Here is a 17,959-nt window from a genome sequence, read left to right as displayed (position 1 = left end):
GTTGTGTTTCCTGTTGAACGAACCAAAAAGTGAAAGGAAAAAAAGGAAAGGCTGTCAATCGCCAGGAGGACAACAATCAATCAACAAGCATCCTGTCTGATTAGGCACCTTTTATTGACACGACTCAACTGGCCTGTCGACTGGTTTTAAGAAAATAAAAAGTCAATAAAAAAAAAAAAAAAAACAGTTTGTGTTTGTTGTGTTTTTGTATGATCAAGCATCATTTCTGGTCGAAGAGTTCATGAAAAATATATTTGTACATTTAAAAAAAAAACAAAAAAAAAGGAGGACAGACTTTGGCTTCACACTTGTTGAGTTCAGGGACAACCTCCCCTCACCAGAAATCGTCATCTTCATCCTTGTGTGAAAAGGACTCAATGCTGGGAACATGAAATCAGATTAATTGGTTAGAGCACAGAGGGACACACACACAAAATAATAAATCAATGATAAAACGCATTAAGGAAAACGGGTTGAAAAACCTCAAAAGCAATAAACTGCTATTAGGAGAGGATTATAGATTAATTGAACTTCATTAGAGCCACAGAACAGCATTAAGAGAAAACTATAAATCTATCTTCTGTATGTTGTGGTGAAGAGTGTTTAGTTACCTCTCATTTTTCTCGTCAGACAGACTCCTGGCCTCCGGGCCGGAGCGCTCTGCATCTTCTCTCACCGAGCTCTGAAACAAAACAAGACAGAAAAGTAAATACATTTAAAAAGGGCATCTGCAAAAGTTTGACAGGCGCCTCAGAGGGGAACTCACCTGCAGTTGCTGCTTCTCTCTTGCTTCCAGGACCATCTTCATGTATTTTTCAAGTGGATTCTCACTTTTCGATTCCTCCTTCTCGGTCACCGTCTCCTTCGGCTGCTCTTCATCGCCTCTTCTTTCAATCAGCGTTTCCTCCTCTTCCTCCCCTGCTGGCTGCTCCGCCTCTTGCAAAGTCTGGTGAGAAAGGAATACCAGTTCACTTCTGGGCTGCTTTTTCTTAATTGATATAAAAATAAAACTCAGAGAAAAGACTTTAATTGGAGCGTGGGGTGGGATTATACTCACCATCTCTTTCTCCAGTCGTTCCAGTTCCTGCAGTTCTCGGTCTCTGGCCTCTTCTTGCTCCCTTTGCCTTCGTTCTTGTCGTTCTTTTCGCTCTTTTTCCCATCTTTCCTCATCATTCTCGACCTCTTCTGCCTTGGCGGGATCATCTGGGAGCGACAACATGCCCTATGAAACGGGCATTCTTCTGGTTGGGATTGTGGGTCACCAATAGGAGGGCGGGCGACTCACCCGTTTGGCCCTGCAAGTGCAGCGGGTCTTCTGGGAGGTCCGGTGGGTGGGGGGCAGCGGGTCCGCCAGGGGCCTCCTCGGAGAGAGGGACAGCAGTGTCCAGGAGAAGCTCTGGAATGTGGCCGGGCTCTGGAGGGAGACGCGCACAAAGAGGGCTTTTATGCTCCACCATAATGCAACAGGGCCAGAGGACCGGCGCAGAATACATAATCAGCTGTCCTTCATCTTCTCCATTGTGCCGAGCTGCTGAAAGGACACTTTGGAGGCTGGTCACACACTCATTAAAAAACAGCCGTTCCAAAAAATCCAAATCCAAACCTTTCATTCCGGATGCACCGCGGTTTGTCACTGGAAATGACATTAATAGTAACAGTAAGGTAAGAAATAATCCGCAACTGTGTTTAAAATGTTTTGACTCAATACACGAAGGATGCCCAAAGTGAAACCAAAACATACGAATGCTGATCACTGGAGACGGTGAAAGCCTTCCAGTTTCAGCAGATCTCAGCACGCTAATTGTTCTGGAAGTTGCTGCTTCCTAAACACAAACCCAGAGGACTCGCCATCTGTGCTCGTTTCTTACAGGCAGTCGAACAGCATGAGACACAACTGTAGAAGGACGTCTCCGTGCCAACAGATTAAAAGTTCCCCTTTGATCACAACTCTTGTCCAGAGCGGCGCTGCGTCAAAAGCAATGAAGCGATCAAACTGACTGTAGAGGATGTAAAATGGGGCTTTTGTGTCGGCGCAGCACAATACAAACAGTGACATAATAGTCCTATATTGGGTTATGCTGGGGTTTCCCATGAGGACAAGACAAAAAAAGAAAAAAAGGAAATATTAGTTGTACCTGACAAAAGCCCAGTGAGATCTTCCAGGCTGATCTTTTCAGGCTGCGGTGAAGATTCCGAGCTGGAGGAAACCGGCTGCGGCCTCGGCGGACTGACAGCGTCGGGAGCGAATATGAGGGGCATTAGTATTCACCTTCACGGTGCAAAATGTAAAAACACACCGTCACACTGCGCCGGCCGAAGGCGTGCCAGATGGTACCTGGACCGCTCCCGCGCCGTGCTCTTAAGCTGAGGACTGGGAGGCGGACTGAGCTCGGACGAGAGGTCGGCTGAGGTCAGGACCTCACAGCGGGGGGCAGGAGAGAGCCGTCTGTCAGGTGACGGCGGAGCGAACGCCACGGGGAACACGACTTCCTCTGAATGGGGCAAAAACCACCGATTAGACAACCATGAGGGAACATGCCAGTAAATATGATTAACAGACAATACATGTACAGGTGCATCAAAAAAATATTGAAAAGTTAATAATTGTCAGATGTTTCTACAGTTACTGTCATCACATTTTGTGATAGTTTTGATTAAAAAAAAAAATTAAAAGCATCTGGTCCTCTGATATTTTATATTTAGTGTATTAAATTTGATTGTCTTGTGAGCTAAAATTATGAAGCGTAATTAAATTATTTAAATTTCAGTGTAATCCAGCTAAATCTTAACTACCTAGAGATTTCAGTGTCAAAACCTTTCTATTGAATTCATCTTATTTTTGTGATGCACTTGGATAATGTATTATTAAAAATATGGAGCAAAAAAAAAAAAAAAAAGGACTTGAGTACCTTCTAAAGTGTCTTTGTGAAATATATTCCTAGAAGAAGAGTGGAGTGTGGAGGGTCCGTGTTCCTGAAGCTCTTCTTCTCGCAGAAACAAGGGCGAAGCGGCTGCAGGGAGGCCGTATTGGGCCAGCCCCGGGCCTTCTGGCTGCTTACTTTCCTCTGAGAAGGCGACTCTCGGCTGGACAGACAGAGAGGAGTTTCTGTTGCCTCGGGAAGCCGGAGAGGGAGATGGGATAGTGCGAGGTGAAGCTGGCCGGTGTGAGATCTTCGGTTTGTCTATTGCGTGGGGATATAAACTCTGAGGGTCTTGTTTCCAAACCAGAGAGTCAGGGCAGTGTGGGGAGAGAGGTCTTTGGGGCAGCATGTAAGAGATGGTGGAGTGCACCGCCCTCTGCTGGTACTTCCTGTAGGCCTCCTCCAAGGTCTCGGCCTCCTTCTCCAGCTCTTGGATCCGCGCCTTGGCTTCGGCCACCATCTCCATGTCGGAGTCCGGAAAGCCTCTCAGAGGCGACTCGTGTCCTTGAAAGCGCGCACCTGCTTGACAGACATCATCATAACCCAGCCCGGCCCGCAGCAGAGCGCCGTCCACATAGATGTCGGGAGGAACCAGCCTGTCGGCGCTGAGCTCCAGGGTCGAGCGGTCAACAAGAGACGGCTTGGGGTTGCACAGCACCTCGTTTTCAAGAGCTGCCCGTCATTGCATGAATCGTGCAAAACAGAGGAAAGAGGGAAAGAACAGGAGAGAGACACTGAGCACTAATACAGAAAAACCAACCACCAAAAAAGATCTAACAAAGATGAACTAATTCAGAGTGGCGTGAAACATGCGTCACTACACACAGAACCCGATCTACAAGCCAAACTAGCACAGAGTCAACATGCGTGCTTCATCAGACCTTTCTGAGTTTGCTGAAGCTGCCTCTTAAAGTCCTCCACTTGGTTCGTCATCCACTGTGACTTCTGCTCATACTCCATCAGCTGAGCTCTGAGCCGAGCGCACTGCTCCACCTGCTCCAAACAGAAGGACGGGACTTCATATCTGGGCCTAAAGTGTGAAGCTTGGGTGAAATGCATAACGTGTGAAAGGCTGGAGACCAAGAGAACGATACACCAAGTCCCAAGGTGAAACTAAAACGCATGCAGAAAAGAAACAAAAAAAAACGGATTGCATATTTTCCCACAGTCTGCGAAGCGACTGACCTCACTCTGGAGCTGCGCCTGCTGCACCTGTTTCTGGTTTTCAAACTCCTCCTCCTCCAGTTTGCGGGCGCTCTGCAGCCTCCGGACCTCCATCTGCAGGGCCAGTTGTTCTGTGGACGGCTTGGTCAAGTCTAAGAAAAGGATTTTCATGGTTAAAAAAAATAAAATCCGAAGATACAGCTTTGGTTCGCTGGACAACTCCCATAAAGAGGTCATTCTAACATAAGGAGTAGATATTTCTCAGTTTTTACTGTGAGAATCTGGCGAGCCTACGATTATAGCATATGGAGATTATTATCTGCTTCTGTCTTGTGTTAAATAAGAGATTGGCTCACTGCTCATCAAATGGACAAATTATTTGAGCCTCCAGTAAAAGTCCTGAAATCCTGTTTGCCAGAATCCTGTGTCTCTGCTCACATTCGCTCCATTTTTCATTCCTGTTCTCTCACTGGGGGGTCGACAGAGTCACAAACGCAGCGCAGAGGCCCGGCGATGGCAGACAGACGCATTCAGAGAGGCTGAGCTCAGCCAGAGGGAGCAGGACAGGCAGGCAGGAATGCTTCACGGAACACTGCACCTCAAACGGCTCACAAAGAGCCACGGACTGATGCGCTCTGAATAAATCCCAGGAACTGGATCCATCCACAAAATTTACAAATATTCCTCTGATTTACTGACTCTGCACTAAGCCGACTGTTTACAAGTAAAAACTCAATAAACAGCCTTCCATCATCACAGAGTGGAACTAACAAATCCTGAACTTGTTAGCTGCACGAACCGAAAAAGTGAAAACCCATCTGGAGGAAATACTCCAGGGATGCACTGGAGGACTGCAGCCACTCTTTACCTGCTCGGAGTAACCGGTTCTCCTCCTGGGCTTCCTCCAGCTGCCTCCGGAGCAGCTGCAGCTGCCCCTGCAGCTCTGCTCTCTCTATTTTTATGTTGGAGTAGTCACTCATCGTCTCGAGTCGTTCTTTTAGGAGCTCCTTCTGCTGAGTCAGCAGAGAAATCTGCTGCTGTGCCGTGTCAAACTCAGCCTGGAAATAAAAAAACAAAAAAGACAATATAAAAACTGGAAACTTAAATCAGTCACAGCAATCACGCTGCCAATAATGAATAATCACTGCGATGTAATTAAGTGAGGTTCACCTGCAGTCGTTTCAGCTCTGAACACGCTCTGCTGTGATCTTCTGATCGGGCTTCGAGTTCTGCCGCCTCCTTTTGGATTCGTGCCGTTTCAACTGAATAATACAATGAAATAAACGATAAATAAAAACATGACAAAAGCAAATCAAACACTGAACTTTCATTAGAGGAAACACTCACGTTTGTTTCGCGCCTCACTTTCGGTGAGTTCCTCTGTTCTCTTGACGAAGTCTTCCTTCAATTCAAGCTGGATCCTGGTTTCAGGGAATATATGTATTAATGTCAAAGAATGACAATTCAAGAACTATTTCTTCAAAGCTTTCCTTTACAATTGTTGCCAACAGGTGATTCAAAGCAGTTTGATCAAGTGAAAGTCATTTTTCATATTCTATGAAACCAATACATGATCACAGTCAAAAGTGTATTGATGTATAATCTTGTCAATGAAATTTAACACCATCTATATGTATTTCAGTATTAAAGATGATCTAGATTCACCCTGAGAATACTGTTATGGTGTTGTTATTTAACCCCTACACAACACTGACATCCTCTGGCCACTGGATGAAGAAAACACTTCTCGTTGGACATAATTTCACCTGGAAACTTCATTTTTCAGCCTCTGGTCGTGTGTGTCCTCCATCGTCCTCACAGACACTTCTCTCCGTCTCAACAGCTCCTCTGTCGTCCTGACCTTGTCCTCATGGATTTTACAGGTTCTAGGATCATGCAAACACATTATTCATGAAGAGTGGCCACAATGACAGCATCCCCGTCGTAACATGAATGTTCGAGCTCTCACTTTTCAAACTCCTCCATTCTCATCTTCAGCTCGTTTTCTCTGTTACGAAGCGTTTCGATTTCCCTCAGCACGGACTGTCTCTGTGCGTAGATGTTCTTTTCCTCAATCTGAAGGCAGAAGAAAAATAAGAAGCTATTCAAACACATAAAATGTTCCACTGTGGATTCAGACGATTTCTTCTGTTGGCAAACCGAAAGTTTTAAAGAGGGCAGTGCCTGACAGTCAGAATCAATTCATGGAAACTGGATCAGCTGTGTCTGAAGCACGGCCATGGCAACCCGCACTGACCGCAGCATCAGCCAATCAATACGCTGAGCTTTGTTCACTGACAGACAGAAGAGGAGCTTCACAGGCTCAGTGTGTGCAGAGCCACAAACACGTCCTCAATCAGCCACAGAGCGATCAGAGGAAAGCCGCCTAAGAAGATAAATAGCAGTCGTTTAAACGCTGTTGACTGAGGGGGAAAAAGGGCCAAATGCTGAGGATCGGGTCAGACATATCGATGTCTGGATAACTGAGAAGAGCTTGATGAATGGCAGTGAGGGAAGAGAATATGTGACGAGACAGAGCCCAGAAAAAAAAAGAAAAGAAAAATCCCTGAATGAACATAATTGTAAGTATATGCACAGTAAGAAAAGCATGACAGCTTACCTCTTGTTGCTTCTGTAATCGTTCTATGGCATTTTTCTCTCGGTCCATTAAAGCCCTTGCCTTCCTTTCGTACGCGTTTTCCAGTTCGCGCTTCAGGTTTTCAAATTCTTTATTAAATGCAGATTTTTCTTCCATCCTCACCTTTGCGATTTCAACATCTTTAAAATGTTGCATCTAAATAATAGGACAAAAAAAAAAAAAAAGTTAGAATGCAAAAGAAATAATCAGAGAACATTTAGAAAAAATGCCTTTGAATGATCAAGAAGACAATTTTCAACTTCAACTGGAAAGCATAGATGGAAAAAACATTTTCAACCAACAATTTGCAGATATGTGTATAAATACCTTTAGGTTCATTTCTGCTTCCATTTGTGCTCGAGTATCTTTTCTATATTCAGCCAGCTGTGACTGGAATGAAAACATTTTCTCCTTGGAAATGAAGTTCTCGTACTCCTTATCAATTGTTTTCATCTTCTCCACTGTGAAAGGAAATAGAGGGACAGGGCTTTACCCACAGCCGAAGGGCATATTCTTAGAATATAAAAAGGTCAACTTTTGGCATCAGCTCCTCGTACCGAGAGACTCTCCATAACCCGATGAGCTGATTGTCTGAGTGTCGGCATCCTGGCGCAGGCCTTGTCCATGATGTTGTAATAGATGTGTTAAAAGGTTGATCAGAAACCCTGTGAAACAAACACATGACATATAAAGAAAAGCACCTGGCAGAAGGAGGATAATTAGCAGGAATATGATAACTTACTTACCCTTGTCGTGCTGTTCTTCATTTGAAGACTGTAAATAAATAGTTTCAACATTATTATTAGTATTCATATCTAATATCTAATTAAAGGTCAATGCATTTTGTGACATATTTTCAATTACCAATAATGTGTGAAGAGATGATCCTGGACTGATTTTAAGAAGCTTCATGAGCTCTCCGGTGCTGGCAACCTGAGGAAATTGATCACATATATATATTACATTAATTTAACTTCGAATAACAGTTACTTTACAACCAATAGCAAAAACCTACCGTGTTCTTACACAGACCACTTTCAGGGTAGAAGACAGAGAGTGTGTACTCATATCCTGAAAAGCGAAGGTGGTCTGCTACGATGCTGTTAGAGACTGAAACCAAAAGAGGCTCCGATCTGGCAGGAACCTGTCTGGGAACTGGCTCCTGTCCTGCCAGAGGAGGATGCTTCAACTCCTGGATCAGCTGATTACGCAACTGGACCTAAAAACCAAAGAACAAGCTGTTTGCTTTGGACAAGGCACTTGAATTGACTATAAGAACTGTGAGCAGAGTGCGTGATACTGCTTACCTTCAGTGTGTCGAGCACCCCTTTGTTTTTAAAGGTTTGATAGAGTCGCTTACGCAGCTCATCTGAGGAAAGGGCATCTTCTTTAAACGAAGACATAGCAGTCCTGACAGAGGAGAAACAACACAGATAAACAAGAAAAATAACTATTAAACAGATCTTTGGGTATTTTGTGTAGCTGCTGAGCTGAAAAAAATCTTGAGATCTTCTGCTGGTGCCAGAAAGTTGTTTGTTCTGTTGTTTTATTTATATAGCACCAATTACAACACAGTCATTTCAAGGCATTTTACAGAGAAACCCACCAGTTCCACACTAGCAAGCATAAGAGACTGTGGAAAGGAAAAACTCCCTGTGTTTTTCTCTATTTGGAAAAAATTCTTCTATGAGATCTAAAACACACAGTCAACCCTTAAATGCTGCCAATCAAACAGTGAATCGTTTTCTATGCTGGGGCAGATATTTGTAAATCTGATTCTGATGGAATAAGTACCCAGAATGCTGTGCCTCCCCTGACTGTACATCCCTGTCCAGTCATCTCCTGGGACTGATGCAGTAATGAGACATTAAGTTATAATTGAGTTTTATACACAGGCTGCCCAAACTGTATCATCAGCTCTGCCCGAACTTACCTGTACTGAAACGCCTCTACAATGATTTTTGTGCACTTTCTTCAAATTTTTCAAATCACTCCACTGCTCTATGAAAAAATTGGGGAGACCAACTCTTGAATTTAAGGAGGTTTTCAACCTAAATATAAATGTTTTTAGATATAGCTTGACCCCCCCCCCCCCCCCCCCCCCCCACACACACACACACACACACACACACATTTTTACATTGTCTCAAATGAATTTACTCTGACACAGTACATTTGAAGTTGATTCTGACTCTTCTGCAGCAATCTGGCAGGTGTTGGCAGTCTTTTAAGAAACATTAAAAACAAGAATCTGTTTTTATGGAGATATTCTCAGTTTTCTATCAGCATGTTTGTATTTGAGAGGAATATAGAGTTCAGTGACAATTTAATTTATTCGTCTGATTTAATTGTTTGGATGACCTGACTTCAGTTCAAGTCTTTCAATATTGGCACTTTTAGTCCTCCACACCCCAGCCCGGCCCATCCCATGGCAGCCGGACCCCTGGTGGTCAAGACCCAGAAGAGCCTGGTGGGCGTCCCTTATTTTCCATATTTGAAAGGAGGTAAATTCACTGCTATCTGCTGTGAACTGCTGTTTAAAAGTGTAGACGGAGACTTCAAGCATTGGAGGATCGATTGATCGATATCAGCGAAAGAAGAACCGGAGCCATTTTCATATTTGTAGATCATTCGGGAATAGTTGAAACGAATATCTGAAGTTTTCGCTTTCAGTCCAAAAATACGTTGCAGCGGATGAGAGAAAAATGATAATAATAATGAATCGGGATCTCAGACGTGTGACTGCTTCTCAGCATCCACACAGTTATAGCTCATAATTCAAAAATAAGGGAATAAGTTCATTAGTTACCAACCTGACAACCCAGAAGCGTCTCTGTGAAGGAGGCGACCCTCGAACATTTAAACCCACCAGCACCAACGGACATCTGGCTCACAGATATGACGTAGCATAAAAACAAAAACCATCAAATTATTAATTATTCTTTTAAAATTAAATGTCTACATGCGCTAACAAAAAATACATTGTCATTTTGTTATGTTGTATATTTTTTAGGGAAATAAATCGAAAAAAAATAACTCACCATGTCGTCATCTTTGTGCGACAACGGCGTTTCAGGAAGCGAAATAGAGAGGTAAACAAATATTTTCTCTATTGAATGAGCAGTTATCTGTGGTTCTTCAGAGACTCTGTTATTATATTCTATCTATTCGTTACAGTCCCATAAAGATTTCACTGTCTGTTGAATTTACATGTAAAGGATTGATAAAGCTACTTTAGCTTGCTGGCCGCTGTGGATAAAATTGACGCTCCAATCATTCAAATATTGAAATTCTTTCCTTGTGTTGTTTGTCTCAGGGCAGCGAAGTACTGATAAAAAGAAGACAAAACCATGTCGGGAAGTTTTTACTTTGTAATGGTTGGTCATCATGACAATCCAGTGTTTGAGATGGAGTTCTTGCCAGCCGGAAAGCCCGAATCAAAGGTAACGAAGCTGATTTATTCACTCAGTCAGCGGTACCAGCTCCAATGAGTTACTTTATTTAGATGCTTTGGAGAAAAGCGCACATGTAGAATCCAGTCATTTAGTTGGTGGTTGGTGCCAACTGCGCCTTTCAAGGTGGACTGTTCCTGAGCTCCCCGTCAGTCTGTCCCACAGTTTCACCCCACCAAATGAAATATAGTTTTAATATACCCATCTCTTAAAAAAAACAAAGAAGAAAAGTTTCTGAATGTTTACTGGGAATAAGTTTTTGTTATTTAACATAGACAATTGCAAATGTACTACTTTAACTTTCTTTCAATTAAGTTCTGCTATAAAATGGGCAAATTAAGCCAATTGATCAGTTTTCTTACATTGAATAGTGTAAACACGCTATTTACAAAATAAGTATTTGCTAATATTATCGAAATAAGAATAATAAAAGAAATTGCACAGTGGAGTACAATTCTAAATACAGTTTTCCTTGAAATCCTGTATAAACAAATTTTCCTGTCTGGTTATTTAGAAATATTATATTCTGAGATGCTTTTCATCACACAGTGTGTGTTTACATGTTATTTCCATATAATTATTTATTGGTGATACAATTTATAACTAAGGGACAAGATCAGATATACACTGAGCTGCCATATTATGACCCCTTACCTGCTTACCCCCCAAAACCTGTTTCAAATCTTCACCTACCCCTACATCTACCAAAGGTCAACTTGCTGATTACTATAATTATAACCCACCCAGTAAAATTTGGCATGATAAAGAGATAATATTGAACTCACCATTCATCATGTTATGGCTGATCGTATACTATAATACCTGTGTGAAAAGAAAAATGACTCAAAACAATAGGAAATGTTGCTCTGTTTTGCCTGCCAATGTTTGTGCTCCAGAACTTTTACACTCAGATTTTTTTTTCTTAACATGAACTTTTTTTTTTCTTTTTTAAAATCTGTTTTATGGACTACAGGATGATCATCGTCATTTGAACCAGTTCATTGCACATGCAGCGCTGGATCTGGTGGATGAAAACATGTGGCTGTCCAACAGCATGTACCTGAAAACTGTTGACAAGTTCAACGAGTGGTTCGTCTCTGCGTTTGTCACTGCGGGACATATCCTTTTTGATATTCCTCTCTTTCTCCCAGATTCAAGAATCACATTGTTGTCAGAATATTACCCTATTTTAATTTACGAATATAAGAACAGGGCTTGCATTGTAATGTTTAATACCCATTATAGAGATATACACATCTTTTGAATATATTTATACAATATTGGTAATGATCTGGAAATTGTAGATAAATCCAGAGAAAAGTAACATTTTTAACAACTCTGTGATATTACATAGTTTTCTTTAATTATCAGCAGTTGGGTGTAATATTGATTGAATATTTTCTGCCTTTTTTTGGTATTTCACAGATAATACATTGTGATCGGCAGTTGTAAATCTACAGCCACAAACTACTTTATAGTATTTTTGTGTAGATGTTTGAAGTGATTGTCACTGAACACTAATTTTGTTGTTGGTGGACTTCTCTTTTCCTTAATCGTGTGCTGCACATATAAGATTCATCATGCTGCATGATGTGCGACAGGAAGATGGGATCAAAAACTTCTTTAATGACGTGTATGATTTATACATTAAGGTAAGCTGTCTCACATATGACTTAAGTCATGAGTTGAGCTTTCAGAATTTCAATATCATCTGCTTTGTTTTCCAGTTCGCCATGAATCCCTTCTATGAAATCAACGCGCCAATCCGCTCAACAGCGTTTGAGAGGAAAGTGCAGTTTCTGGGAAAGAAGCATCTCCTGAGTTAATCACTTTGCATATTGACTGGAGTGTGGCTGAATCTGTCTGCTGTATATAATCTACATGTTTGTCTCTTTCTCTGTTTGACAAAATCTAAATCCATTTAACACAAAATGTTGATCGTTCTATTTGCATCATTCTTATGGCATGGGTGAAAAGTTGGTCGCACAGTGCTGTCGTGGTTAACACTCCCACAGGTTTGAGTCTGGCGGCCTGTCTGTACACACAGTTTCCAGGTATTCTTAAAAATAAAGACCAATTCTTTTCAGTAAAATACCTGCGAGTGTGTGTTTCCCTTGTGCTGAACAGCCGACCCGTTCAAGATGTACACTTGCTTTCTTCATCAGCTTGGATTGGCTTCGGCACCTGAAGGTGGATGGACTGTAGATGCGTGGGCTTTGTTACCACGGCCTTAACACTTTTACTGTCTGAACGTCTGAAGAGTTTTCAGGTTATAAATCATACTCTAAAGGCAGTTCTCAGGGGTTTATTTATCCTTTGACATTCCAGTAGTACAGTTTTGACCATTAATGAAACCTGAAACACTGAAGATCAATGACCGATTCACTATTGTATTAGAATGATTTGTAAGTGTAAAAAAAAAAAAAAAAAAAAAAAAGCTAAGTATTCGGAAGGACAGAAAAAAAAGGAAGGAAAAAAACAGCAGTGAGGAAAACAATCACTCAGTCATGAAAACTTCATTACACTTTCATCCAGCAGAGGCTCTTCTTGACTCGTGATTTTCTTTAAGGTAAAAACAGTTTACAAAATGTTCCCAGAAACTTAAATATCATGCACTGTAAGTTTGCTTCAATGTTTATTTTCGGGTGGGGCGCTTGGCCCTCGGTGCTTCCTGCACGTCGCCACAACATATTTACAAAGTGCACACATGGCCTAAAGGTGCAGTTATAACAAGCCTTAAGTTGTTAGTTATACAAAGTAGTGCCTTTAGTTACTTCATCATTCTCAGAAATTAAGGTTATTGAGAGGTATAAGTTATTCTAGCTATGTGATTATTCTCTAAATACAAATTTAATTGGTCGTCATTCTGCACAAAATTGAGAAGTTTAAAAATCCATTAATGGTTACACTCCCAAAATAACACAGAATTTCAAAGACACCTTTTTTTTCCTTGATGACAGAATCAAATCATTTCAGGAGAACGTGGAGCTTTCCAGAGATCACAGGTAATACTGGACTGATGTGAATCGATGCTTTAGAGTTAATTTGGAAGTGGAGTGTGTTGATGTTAGTGTTGCTCCCCATTTTCACTCTCCAGCTATACGCATCGTCAGACCTCCAACAGAATAACAAATCACAAAGCCAGTAGCAGAATTTGCTTAAATAAAATGTTACTACAGAATTGCACACCTACAGCCTCATCACACAACAGGCATAAACAGCAAATTCATATTAGTGACAACTCCTGGGTGTTACGAACAGCAAGTGGTGGCAGAGCGAGGCTTTCTGTGGAGCTTGACTGTGTCTGTGGGGATGAGGTGGTCCGTTCTTTCATCCATTGCCAGCACCCTGCGCACCGCCTCCTCAAAGGCCACTGCTACATTGGTGGCATCCTTGGCGCTGGTCTCGTAATAGGGGTAGTCACCGTTCTCCTGGCACCACTGCTGAGCCTCCTCGCTCGACACCTGCCTCTCCGTCACATCCAATTTGTTGCCTAACACGACAAACGGGAACTTCTCGGGCTCCTTGACGTCTGCGTAATAGATGAACTCCTTCTTCCAGTTGCCTAAGTTGAGAAAGCTCTGGTTGTCGTCGACACTGAAGGTGAGCAGGCAGCAGTCGGAGCCGCGGTAGAAAGGAGTCCTCAGGCTGCGGAAGCGCTCCTGGCCGGCAGTGTCCCAGATCTGCAGGGTGACCTGGTGGCCGTCCACCTCCAGGTCCTTGTTGAGGAACTCCACGCCGATGGTGTGGAAGAGGTGAGCGTCGAACTTGTTGGTGACGTAGCGGTTCATGATGGAGCTCTTCCCGACGCCGCCATCACCCAGCAGGATGACCTTCAGCAGGGACGTCTTTGTCGTCATGGCTGTTCACTCTCAACTGCTCACTAATAAGTAACTGGCCTGTTAGAGGAAAACAAAAACACAATTAAGTTTTCCATATGTGAGTCACCGTATCATTTGGTCTCTTTTATCAGAATTGTCACATGATGGTGATGAATGAACTATGGGGAAGGAGTGTTACAGCAACTTCCGCTAGACTTCACCTAAGTTGCACTGCCTGTTTTTCCCCTCCCTTTATCGTTTTTCCATGTCCTGGCTGTCATTTTTATAGCACCTCGCCCTTTGCTTTCAATTTACTCACTAAGCTGAAGCACTCCCTGTTCTAGCAGCTAACAGATCTCATCGCCATGGAGACCATGAAATGGTTACCGTAACTCGTATGTGAACCTCCAAAAGTTTGGGCAGTAAAAAACAAAACAAAGACAATGATGATCACTCATTGTTGTGAGATATTTTATTACCTTTTAAACTGAGTTGTCTTTAAATGTTTACAAAGACTAATTGAAAACCCCCAAAAAACATGATATACCATTTACATTTGATACACAATCCACCAATAATGAACATATCTAATGTTTTTAAAAATGTCTCTAAATAAGTAAAACAAAAATCTCAAAATCTCCCGGTTCATCAAACTGGGTACTAGTGTATGACAATATGTGATATTTTACAAAAAGGATGAAATGAAAATGTAACTTGCACTGGAGTGTGTATCATCAGATGTGGAGTAAATGGTCCTGTGATGTTTGTTTTTACATGAAATGCGAAGTGGAAGTATCCATTCTCAAAACTGCCAAGAACTCTAAAAATTCTGCACAAACTATATTTATTTTAATACCCAGCAATACCTAAACTAACCCCTAATTGGTATCAAAGTTCTACAAAAAAACCCTCAGTTACAAAATATTTTCTGTTGTCATATCAAGGATGAAGAAATATTTCAAGGAGCGCACATCAAATACTTGTGATCGAGTTTGAGATGAGCAACATGTTTCGGAGACACTTGAACAGGTTCATTCATTCATTAATGTGATCTCAAAGTATTTTGGAGATCAAATGTTCTTTTTAATACATGTATATTCTCACTGAATGGATGGATGCAGTTTAGCCACATTTTGCTGAAAATGTACTGGGAAGAAAAGATCACATGATGACTAAAGTTGACTGAACAGCTAGCTGTATGTATGCGGTAAAAACCATGTGTACACACTAATGCAAGTCAAGGATGATGGTTTAATCACTAACATATGGTCCTTCATCTATTTAAATTATTGATCACAGTTCTATCGCTTCCAAAGTATGTTGTTTTCTCTTCTAAACCACAGGACTCTTTTGTGTTCTGCTGTTATGTTTCTTTATTGACTGTTCCTGCTCAAGATCTGTGAATGCAGCAGTGAAATATGTTCTCAGGCGATAGCTTTCAGAGCTGTTACTGAATTTACAAGCGAGTTTGTTTTTAATGTAGTGCTCCTTGATGATTTGAAGGTTGTGCATTGATTTTTGGCTTTCTTCCTCGCATGAAACTAAATTCATTTCACTGAATTATTTAATAACATTGAACAGTTATTCCAAATTCTAGACTAAAAATGTTTTCATGGTATAGTTTCATGGTGGTCTTGTTTCATGGTATTATGGAGTCTTTTAGAGAGTGAACACAGACCTTGAAAAGAAAATATTTTTATGGTTGTGCAGATTGTGGGACTACCTAAACTTGTCAGCGATCATTTACCAATCAGCATGATCTATTGCTAAACACTATTTGTAGTGTGTATAATTAAACATGATTTAAGTCACACAAGCTGCAAAACTGTGTCAACCCTACCGTTTTGCAATGTGTCACTGATGAATAATAAAATGACAATCATGTAAAGAAAACATTATTTTAACATGGTCAAATGGATCCCAAATGAAGATGACATTGTTATGCAACTATTTCTTAGTTTTGGTATGTTTTTGGTCTATTCAATACAATAAAATATCCTACATACCACTGGATTCAACATATGCTAACATGTTTGTCTGCTTTACTGGAATCCATGTTTCCCAATGTATTGCAGTCTTCTGCAGAAACTCAAACTTCGGTTGGTTTAGTGACTTTACCCTCTCACCTCTTATCGAGTTGGATCTCCTCTGCTCGTCCAGATCATGTGAAGTAAACACCAGTCTTCGGTCACATGCTCATGGTTTAATGTTGATGTGAGCAGCCATGCAGGTAACGATCAACCAGCTGGAACACAGTGACAAGGCTTTCAGCTTCCTGATTGTGGCTGCCAGCTGGTGAGACGTGTAAAGTCCAATTACAATTAAACAATTGCACAATATTCTTCTAGTGATTATAAACAATAATGGCTCATGTTGTGGCTGTGAGACGCACACTACTCAAAAACTAGCTTCAAGAACACCAGTAGAAATAATGTATGTCCAGTTAGCTCTAGGCTAAGCTAGGCTAACATGAACGAGGAAAACAACACAGCTGGAGTTAATGGAGCACACTCAACTGCTAATACAGTACCTTACAGTTTGGGTGACGCTGCAGCTGAATCAACGATGACGGGAAGAGGTGAATCAATGTTATACGCATTAGTTTGACAGCTTCTCGTCCCGGCGTGAGTCGATATAACGTCAGGGAGCCCCGCTTCCTGCTCAGCTCCAGAGGCTCACTGCTAACATGGACCAGCCGCAGACCAGCACACGGTGTTTCAGATTAACTGGTAGCCCTGATAACTGGTGACCGCCTCCCTTTAGCGGTCCTTGTTGTGGATAATAAAAAATGAAAATGTTGAAAACGCGACAAAAATCCTTATCTGTCCTGGATAACGCAACCAAAATGAATTCACAGTAAAGTTTCAAATTGTTGTACCTTCTCTAAGTTTCATTTTAATATCTGATGTCGCTCGCAGCAACGACGAACGCAAAAGGAAGCAGGTCACGAGTCAATAGGGAAACAAGTTCATCCGTAACACTGGTCATGTGATCTCGGCAGACTGAAACAACCAACGAGCGCAGAGGTAACGCAGCAGGCCCTCACTTATACATTTCTTCAATATTTGTCTCACTATACGACACACATTTATGACGAATCAGCCACTTTTATGCTTTTGGCTTCTGTATGTGAATAGCAAATTAAACTATCCTTGTAGCTCATCGGTGACAAATTATTTGGCAATCACCACTTCTTTGTGGTTTATTGCACCACCACCAGAGGGCGATACTCAGCTGTTGTCGATCAGCTTAGACGTTGAAGAAAATGTTTACTTTAGTCAAATACTCATTTGTTAAAGTTTTGGTTGTTGTCAAGTATCCATTGAAATGTCCATTAAATTAAAAAAACACAGTCTTTCTAAGTACTGCAGTTGCAGCAAATGCTCAGAGTAAGAATAATTTATGCTGCCCCTTCTGGGTTGTGGATTATTTCACTGGCATAGTAGTGGTTAGGCGTCAATTAGGTTCAGCAATTTTCCTCCTGTGCTTTGGATAATGTAGAAAACACTGGTTAATTCAAGCGAAGCACAAATACCTCAAAACTGTAATTCAGGAGTTCTTTGTGTATACTTTCTCTTTAAAGGCAGCAATAACTATAGAAACCACATAAATATTTTCTCTCGTGGTAACTGTGATCTGGCTATCTCATTATGAAAGCATTTGACTTTTGAATTTGTAGTAAGTGGATCAGTGTACATTGACAGTCCTGAAACATTTTAATTTATGACAATATCAGCTATATCAATATCAGTATTCACACAGTTTAGTTTATGTTGGGGTTTTCTCCCTTTGCCAGCAAAAGTCCATTTGCATAGAAATTTTCCATGATCACTATTAAAATTCCAGATGTACATCCAACCCTTCACATTGTATACTATCTTATCCAGTACAGGGTGGAGCTGATCTCTGTTTGATCAAGGCAGGAAACACACTCATTTAACCATCCTGCAGCATTTCGAGTCA

At 41.4% G+C, this 17,959-nt stretch overlaps 3 protein-coding genes across 4 annotated transcripts; 1 reads left to right on the top strand and 2 right to left on the bottom strand.

The window, feature by feature from the left end:
* Window positions 1–310: 310 nt before the first annotated feature.
* Window positions 311–9,601, bottom strand: ofd1 (OFD1 centriole and centriolar satellite protein). The gene is made up of 23 exons (XM_030111156.1): window positions 9,537–9,601; window positions 8,031–8,133; window positions 7,739–7,942; window positions 7,588–7,656; window positions 7,470–7,497; window positions 7,281–7,388; window positions 7,051–7,184; window positions 6,706–6,879; window positions 6,055–6,161; window positions 5,852–5,971; window positions 5,433–5,506; window positions 5,256–5,347; window positions 4,954–5,143; window positions 4,107–4,237; window positions 3,803–3,914; window positions 2,910–3,593; window positions 2,336–2,492; window positions 2,136–2,227; window positions 1,286–1,414; window positions 1,058–1,203; window positions 767–946; window positions 612–682; window positions 311–380 (listed from the first exon to the last, which is right to left on the bottom strand). Exons 2-23 carry the CDS (start codon window positions 8,124–8,126, stop codon window positions 335–337), a joined length of 3,144 nt encoding a protein of 1,047 aa, XP_029967016.1. The 5' UTR covers window positions 8,127–8,133; window positions 9,537–9,601; the 3' UTR covers window positions 311–334.
* A 179-nt stretch (window positions 9,602–9,780) lies between these two features.
* On the top strand, window positions 9,781–12,261 carry trappc2 (trafficking protein particle complex subunit 2). Its single transcript, XM_030111165.1, has 5 exons — window positions 9,781–9,815; window positions 10,040–10,166; window positions 11,149–11,293; window positions 11,742–11,827; window positions 11,903–12,261. The coding sequence occupies exons 2-5, from the start codon at window positions 10,074–10,076 to the stop codon at window positions 11,999–12,001; spliced, it is 423 nt and encodes a 140-aa protein (XP_029967025.1). The 5' UTR covers window positions 9,781–9,815; window positions 10,040–10,073; the 3' UTR covers window positions 12,002–12,261.
* A 205-nt stretch (window positions 12,262–12,466) lies between these two features.
* On the bottom strand, window positions 12,467–16,823 carry rab9a (RAB9A, member RAS oncogene family). 2 transcript variants are annotated; one of them, XM_030111163.1, is made up of 3 exons: window positions 16,527–16,823; window positions 16,123–16,241; window positions 12,467–14,074 (listed from the first exon to the last, which is right to left on the bottom strand). In XM_030111163.1, exon 3 carries the CDS (start codon window positions 14,033–14,035, stop codon window positions 13,427–13,429), a length of 609 nt encoding a protein of 202 aa, XP_029967023.1. In that variant the 5' UTR covers window positions 14,036–14,074; window positions 16,123–16,241; window positions 16,527–16,823; the 3' UTR covers window positions 12,467–13,426. The 2 variants fall into 2 exon arrangements, with proteins under 2 accessions (XP_029967023.1, XP_029967024.1); XM_030111164.1 differs by having other exon boundaries at window positions 16,532–16,823.
* Between the last annotated feature and the right edge of the window lie 1,136 nt (window positions 16,824–17,959).

Source organism: Salarias fasciatus, chromosome 16 (genome assembly GCF_902148845.1).
Source record: "Salarias fasciatus chromosome 16, fSalaFa1.1, whole genome shotgun sequence".
Taxonomy (NCBI): Eukaryota; Metazoa; Chordata; class Actinopteri; order Blenniiformes; family Blenniidae; genus Salarias; species Salarias fasciatus.
This window is presented reverse-complemented; position numbering and strand designations above follow the sequence as displayed.